Raw genomic sequence first — 7,500 nt, forward strand, 5'->3', positions numbered from 1 at the left:
AACAGATCTTCATATTAACTGAACTGCGTAGGAGAATGATCATTAGTAACTACTGAATCATCTATCAGACCAGAGAGAGAGAGAGAGAGAGAGAGAGAGAGAGAGAGAGAGAGAGTTCCAGTGCGTCATTCCCTGAGGGGAGAGAGGTGGAAGAGGAGATGGTGGGAACCTTAGCTATGACGGGAAGCATCAAAGACGAGAGAGGAGAGGAGAGATGAGATATTTTGGGTGGTGGGGACGGTGATGTAGAGGTGTGGGTGGGTGGGGTTGCTGGGTAGACCTGAGATACCCTCCTTGTCTCCCTCATCTACCCCCAATACACCCCCTCCTCCCCCCTCCCCCTCCTCCTTGAACGCTGGGTGCTGGAGGGAAGGGTCGAGTGTGTCAGTGTGCGGTGTGTGCCTGCAGTCGGTCGCTGGAGTTCGAGGGGGCATCGCTTAGTGACTCGCCTCGCCCCTTCTTAAACCACGCCTCTCGAAGCCAAGCACGAACACGGCGACGACCCTCAGCCCAACTTGATTTGTGAGTCGTGCATGGGGGTCGTCCAGTGTTCGACTCATAGTGATTGTGGTGTGGACTTAGCCGAGATCCCAAAGGTTGGTGGTGGTGTAGTGTGGTGACGATGGACTTCGATTTTTTTTTTATGACAACATAGTGGTGATGTGGTGTTGTGATTGACTGGTGGTGGTGGTGGGAGTGCTGTATTATACATAGCTTACAGTGACTCTGATTTGCGAAAGCTTGTATTATGAGTCGTGGTGATGGTGGTGGTAGTGGTGATTGTTCTGTAGTTGTGGTGGTAAGTAACCATATGGTAGCAAGTGTGGATGTGTGGTGACAGTGTATGGTGGTGGTGGTGATGATGAAGGCTTGTGGTGGTGATTGGTGATGGGTATCTTGGGTGATGGGCAGTGGTGTGTGGGGTTGGTGGCAGCGGCGTAGATGATGGTGATGAAAAGAATAAATAACAGTAGCAATAATAGTAGTGGTGGTGTGATGGATAGGGTTTAGTCGTAGTTGTAGTGATGGTGGTATATGGTAGAAGTCGTGGTGGTGTTGTAGTAGTAGGTAGTACACAGTGTGTGGTAGTAACAGTAGTAGCCATAGTAGTGGTGACTTGTATTGTAAGTAATGGTAAATGTTTTTTTAAAAGTCGTATTAGTGGTAGTGGTGATGGTGATGCGTGTGGCAACCCAGCTGTCTTATCGGCCGGACGGATACCCACCACTGCCTGTTAAGAAAGCAACATCAGGCACTCGTCGCCATCACATACGTACATTATACATACATTACACATACGTACATCCACTACTAACTAATATAACCCACGCTAATAGGGGTGTAGCAGCCTAGGCAATACCGGTAGTGTACACTGCCACTTGTGCTACACCTGTCGGAAACGCCATAACAAAATTAACTCGTATACTACGCGTTCATTTAAAGAAGCGACGAAAAAAAAAATATACGTGTCTTGAATACCACAGCGTTAAATTTCAGAAAGAATCGAGTAATTTCTTATACGTTTGCTATGAGAACAGTCAATTTTCATTTGTATCCGTGTTGAGTGTGAGTCTGTTGCCGGGTGGTGGAAGTGGTGATGGTGGTGTCCTCCCGCCCCTACTACCACCACCACCTCCACCTCTCTGGCGCCGCTCAGGCTGTCCGGGGCAACGGAGCGGAGGTTACACTGCAACGCCGCTCCTACCCCTTGTCACCTGTTGCAGCCACCTTCAGGAACTGTTTGAAGGAGACTTGAATGCCTGGGGCTTGATGCAGTGACTGCTCTCTCTCTCTCTCTCTCTCTCTCTCTCTCTCTCTCTCTCTCTCTCTCTCTCTCTCTCTCTCTCTCTCTCTCTCTTTAACTTCTTATTTAGGGATTGTTATCTAACGAAGTCTTTCCTATCGGCGGTCGTGTGTGTGTGTGTGTGTGTGTGTGTGTGTGACATCCGGTGGGATGATTTCACTTCAATGAACTCTATGTACCCCCGTCGCTATTGTTACCACCGAGAGAGAGAGAGAGAGAGAGAGAGAGAGAGAGAGAGAGAGAGAGAGAGAGAGAGATGGGAGTTTGTTCAGATGACTCTTCTCACAAATGCGAATTATTGCGTATTTCACATGAGCACACGTAGAGAGGAAGAGGAAGGGTGGGGGGGGCAGCGGAGTCTACATGGGCGTGGGGATGGGCGGGGTGGGCGTCGCGGGCGGCTGGGCAGGAGTCAAGTTGCCGCGCCAAACAGGAAACTTACCTGCCCGGGGACCAGGTTACGGGGCTCCACTCGTGACAAAGAAGCGAGAGGTGCGCCCGACCTCTCTTACCTTCTTCTCCTCCTCCTCTTCCTCTTCCTCGTCCTCCTTAATTTACCCTGTCTTTCTCATGCCTCTCTTCTTCCACCTCCCCTTCATTTGTCCTGTTTTTCTCCTGTTTTTCTCCTACCTATCTATTACCTCCTCCTCCTCCTCCTCTTACCCCAAATCCGCCTCTTCTTCCTCATCCTTCCCTATAATTTCGTGATCCCTTCCCTGCCTCCTCCTTCTTGACTCATTAGTGTTTAAGCTCCTTCACTTTGTATTTTATTTCCTCTCAATATTTACCAACATATGTCATTGCTCTTTCGTGTCTTCATTCTCTCATTTCCTTATTTACTTGGTCGTGAAATAGAATGGTTAAAACACACACACACACACACACACACACACACACACACTGAACGAATATTTGTTGATCTATCAGTGAGCTTTTCAACACGTTCGTCTTGTATCAACAATGCTAAACACTCACAAGCTGCAACTTCTGCGTCTTCAGTTACCGAACTCTTTCACGGGTGACTTGCTGGGGAAGAATGAAGATGAGATGGTGAGGAAGGGAGAGAAAGAGTGAAGGGTGAGAGAGGACGAAAAGGAGGAGGAGGAGGAGGAGGATCTTGTGTTTGCTGATGCGAACTTTAAGAAGAAAAATGTGTAAAGTTTTTTTTCAAACATGAAGGTGTTGAGCAAGAGAGAGAGAGAGAGAGAGAGAGAGAGAGAGAGAGAGAGAGAGAGAGAGAGAGAGAGAGATGCAGTGCTGTTCTGGATGGCTGAACGAGTAACAAAGAAAAATATTAGTGGGATAGAAATGCGTGTCATTAAATATGTAACAGTGCAATACTTTCTAATAGAGCCTTTCTTATTAGGAGCTTAATTACGAGCGTCAGAAGAGCGTGGGAAGGAGAGAGAGAGAGAGAGAGAGAGAGAGAGAGAGAGAGAGAGAGAGAGAGAGAGAGAGAGAGAGAGAGGAAGGGGAAGGGGTGGAGGGAAAGAATGGATGTTTTTGGGAATGGAGGATAGGTGAAGGACGCAGGCTAAGGAAGGGGTAAGTAGAAGAATAAGAAGGAAAGGGAGAAGGATGAGGTAGGGATATGCAGAGGGTAAAAGGTATATAATGGGAGGAGGAGGAGGAGCAGGAAAAGGAGAAGGAAGGAGGAAGGAGCGCAAGATGATGATGGAATACCACTATAGTTCATGGCTACTTCAAGGGGAGACGTATGCACCTCCTGTTTACGGGACAAAGGGATGGAAATTGTGAAAAAAAAGAGCGGAAAAAAGATTTATTACGATAGTGTTTACGAGTGTTCTTGTGAATGAGAAGGGGACAAAAATCTAGTAGCAGCAGCAGCACCAGGAGTAGTAGTAGTAGTAGATAAGAAATTGCAGAGAATGAGAGGAAATGGGGGGGGAGGGATGTAGGGGAGAATATAAGATAAAGAAGCAAAATGAAAGACAGGAAAACGATGAGAGCGAGAAAATGACAGAAAATGTGAATATATACCTCTACAGATGTGGGAAAGCATGACAGGTGAGAGAAAATATCTGAATAGCGTAGATTGTAAGGAAGTAAAGGTAACGGAAGGAAGAGGAGGAGGAGGTGGCGAGAGGAGGAAGGATGAAGAAGGGGTAGGAGGAGGGAGGGGATGGAGGAAAGTGGAAGGAAAGAGACCTTACGCGGCCACACTCAGCAGGAGGCAGCGACCTTGGCCTTGGTTCGCGTCCTTCCGGTGTGTGTGTGTGTGTGTGTGTGTGTGTGTGTGTGTGCAGCCTGTAAAGTTCTCTCGTCCGCCACTTCAAAAGGTTGGTCCCCGCATTGTGTGTGTGTGAGAGAGAGAGAGAGAGAGAGAGAGAGAGAGAGAGAGAGAGAGAGAGAGAGAGAGAGAGAGAGAGAGAGAGATTAGTTACATGTTCCAGCTTGAAACGTAAAGTCCATTAAACTTGACCATGAATCAAATAAAAAAAAATAAATAAAAATAAAAAAAAAAGACCAGGAGTAAAAAAAAAAATAATAAAAAAATGACCAGGAGGAGGAGTAAGAGTAAGATGATGAAGACTTGCACAACTTTAAGGAATTTAATTTATGTCATGCCCTCCTGCTGAGTTAGAGGGGCGGGGAGAGGGAGGGATAGGAGCGAAGCTTGAGTCACGGCTCGCTGGGGAGGGAGAGAGAGAGAGAGAGAGAGAGAGAGAGAGAGAGAGAGAGAGAGAGAGAGAGAGAGAGAGAGAGAGAGAGAGAGACAGAGAGAGAGAGAGAGAGAGAGAAAGGGTGGAAGGAGGTAGTGAAGCTATCGAGAGGGATCATTAAAGGAAGGGTGGGGAAAGGAAGGATGCGTTAGAGGAAGAGAAGGAGGAGAAAACAGGGACAAGTAAAGCTTGGAGGGTACGTTATGATCTTACCTGAAATATCACTCGCCTGTCCTCCCTGGCCCTCACCTTACCACTGCATGTGCGGAAGTGGCTGCGGCGCCCGAGGGAGAAGGGAAGAAGAAGAAGAAGAAGGAGGAGGGGGGGTGAGATGACAGGCAAGAACTTTCATCCTGGGTTAAAAAGTAGTGACTGGACGCGTTTTTTTTTTCTTTTTCTTCTTCTTCCTTCGGCAGCTGTCGACAGGAGGAAGAGAAGCTGAAGAAGGAGGAGGCGGAGGAGAGTGAAAGTTGCAAGATCTTAGTGACCTCCCACTCCTCTCTCGGGTCCCGTGCAACCTCATGACGTCACCCAGACCTCGTTCCATTCATACACCAGGAAGGAGGAGGAGGAGGTGATGGTGGGCGTAGCGACATGTCTGAATTGGTGAAGTGCAGTACTTGAAAGGTCACCAAGTTATCTGCTGATCCTGACGTGGGTGATGAAGGAGGAGGAGGAGGAGGAAGAACGAAGAGACATAGGCAGAGAAGTGAGGTCACAGTGATAGGTGAAGAGAGTGATGGTGAAGGTCGGAATGGTGAGATTATGAAATATTTGAATCCCAGAGAGAGAGAGAGAGAGAGAGAGAGAGAGAGAGAGAGAGAGAGAATAATAATGGATGCCAGTCACAAGTGCCACAGCTGTCAGAATGTCCGTCAGTGAGGTTTTATGTAGGCCAGAGTGAGGTGGGCGGAGGGAGGGAGGGTGAGATGATCAAGAGGCGAGAGAGAGAATAGGCAGGGATAGAAGGGGTGTGGGGAGGCTATGGGAGGTCCTGAAGTGGTGTGACCTTATCTGTGACCTTATCGTCATCTCCGGAGGTGGCCAGACTAAGATAGCGGCGGCTGATAAGGGTTGTCATGGCGCTGTTTTACACAAGCTAATGCGAGTTGTGTGGTGTGGTGCGAGTATTATTATACCTATAAGTTTTTTGTGTGAAATTTTATGAAGGCTATTTTTGCTTTATTTATTTATTTATTTTTATTATTTTTTTTTCGTGTAGGTTTCATTTGTTTGCTTTTCTGCGTTTATATACATAATTTAAAACTCGCCTATTTTCGTGTGTACCGATCAGCCCATTATTTATTACATGCATCCTCCCGCCAGACACACAACAGAGTCATCCCAGAACAACCAATTATTACACACATCACCCCCCCAACACGCACTACATTCATGCCTGGACAAATATAACCACTGACATGCACCACGCAAACCTAACAGTAAATCACTCAGCCCTGCCTTCACGCGCCTCCTCTCTCCCTCCAGGGGCCTGATGACAACTTTGATGATGCCGAGCGACTACGGTGCGGAGATGTACCTTGGCTCCTCTCCCGTCCTCACCTCCGGGTACCTCGCCTCCCAGCCCTTCATACATGACTACACCACCCGCCTGTCCTCCCTCCAGACAGCTCCCACCCCGCTTCAGGCCACCCCTCTCCAGGCCAGCCCCCTCCACTCCTTCTGGAGCACCGGCACCCAGTCATGCGGCGCCATGGTCAACGGGAACAGCTTCAGGAACACCTTGGATAACAGTCAGCTCAGTTGTTCCTCGGCGTACGCGAACGAGATCGGCGTGAGGAGAAGCTTCAGGTGAGTTGAGAGTCGAGAGAGAGAGAGAGAGAGAGAGAGAGAGAGAGAGAGAGAGAGAGAGAGAGAGAGAGAGAGAGAGAGAGAGAGAGAGAGAGAAGAGAGAGAGAGAATGATCTTCCAGGTATCTTCTGTTTAAACATGACATCACAATTTGACAAAAATATTCCCTCATCAGGCTGTTCTCATCTAACTCGTGTCCTTTTCTGTACCCTTCTCCCTCCCTCCCTTGCCCTCACCCAACGTCCTTTTCCCTCGTCTGTGCGCCTCCTTCCCCTACACCCGTGCTTCCCTTCCTCACCCCTCACAGATCAGCAAGTCGACGGTCACCTTCTAAAAAGAAGCTGGACACGCTGACGCTGCAGCCCATTCAAGTCTTGCCTAGTGGCCCGACAGGACGAGGGGGAGCCCGAGGTGAGAGAGAGAGAGAGAGAGAGGAGAGAGAGAGAGAGAGAGAGAGAGAGAGAGAGAGAGAGAGAGAAGAGAGAGAGAGAGAGAGAGATTTCATTATGATGCAACACAGGAACTTCATGATGAGACGCCTCAGTAATGTATGCCAGAGAGAGAGAGAGAGAGAGAGAGAGAGAGAGAGAGAGAGAGAGAGAGAGAGAGAGAGAGAGATACATGCAGACAGACAGAAATAGATTTCATTATCATGCAATATACATCAAGCTAGGCACCAGAGCGCATCGGAAACGTATAGTCACCGCCTTTCTTTCCTTCTCGCGTCCCTCAACAGCAACTGGGCGCCGGTGTCCCCCACCAGACTAAAAAAGAAGGTGGTGTTCGACCGATACTCAAGGTCACCCCGCTCACGAGAGATCCGCGTCCTTACAGAAAGACCGGACTGCCCCCCAAGATGGACCGCCGACTTCCTTGAGCAGGTGAGTGTTGGTTAAAGAGAGAGAGAGAGAGAGAGAGAGAGAGAGAGAGAGAGGAGAGAGAGAGAGAGAGAGAGAGAGTGTGGGGAGTAACTGTACGGTGTATGTGATTCTGCTTGTCTCGGCCCGCCTCTCAGCAGCCGCCCCTCTTCACCTGCCGCCTACAGGTGACCGGGGGAGCCAAGGCGGAGGCAGTGGCTGACCAGTGGGAGTTGGCGTTCGCTCAGCCCGCCTCTGACTACATCGGCATGAAGGCGAGACTGGAGCGGGACAATGTTTGCTTGGAGAACGTGATGATCAAGGAGGCTGAGGGGAACATTGC

At 49.0% G+C, this 7,500-nt stretch overlaps 1 protein-coding gene across 3 annotated transcripts in view; it reads left to right on the plus strand.

Annotated features, from left to right (window-relative positions):
* LOC135105032 (protein phosphatase 1 regulatory subunit 3B-like) overlaps nt 1–7,500 on the plus strand; it is a 30,756-nt gene that overhangs the window by 1,939 nt on the left and 21,317 nt on the right. For 2 of the 3 annotated variants that reach the window (XM_064012930.1, XM_064012928.1), the window contains 4 exons: nt 5,978–6,300; nt 6,608–6,711; nt 7,037–7,181; nt 7,346–7,500. The exon at nt 7,346–7,500 is cut by the window's right edge and continues 13 nt beyond it. In XM_064012930.1, coding sequence (XP_063869000.1) covers nt 5,984–6,300; nt 6,608–6,711; nt 7,037–7,068 — 453 coding nt within the window. In that variant the 5' untranslated portion in view covers nt 5,978–5,983 and the 3' untranslated portion in view covers nt 7,069–7,181; nt 7,346–7,500. Of the gene's footprint in view, nt 1–5,977; nt 6,301–6,607; nt 6,712–7,036; nt 7,182–7,315 lie in introns of those variants that run through there. The other variant, XM_064012929.1, reaches the window with a different exon arrangement.

Source organism: Scylla paramamosain, chromosome 11 (genome assembly GCF_035594125.1).
Source record: "Scylla paramamosain isolate STU-SP2022 chromosome 11, ASM3559412v1, whole genome shotgun sequence".
Taxonomy (NCBI): domain Eukaryota; kingdom Metazoa; phylum Arthropoda; class Malacostraca; order Decapoda; family Portunidae; genus Scylla; species Scylla paramamosain.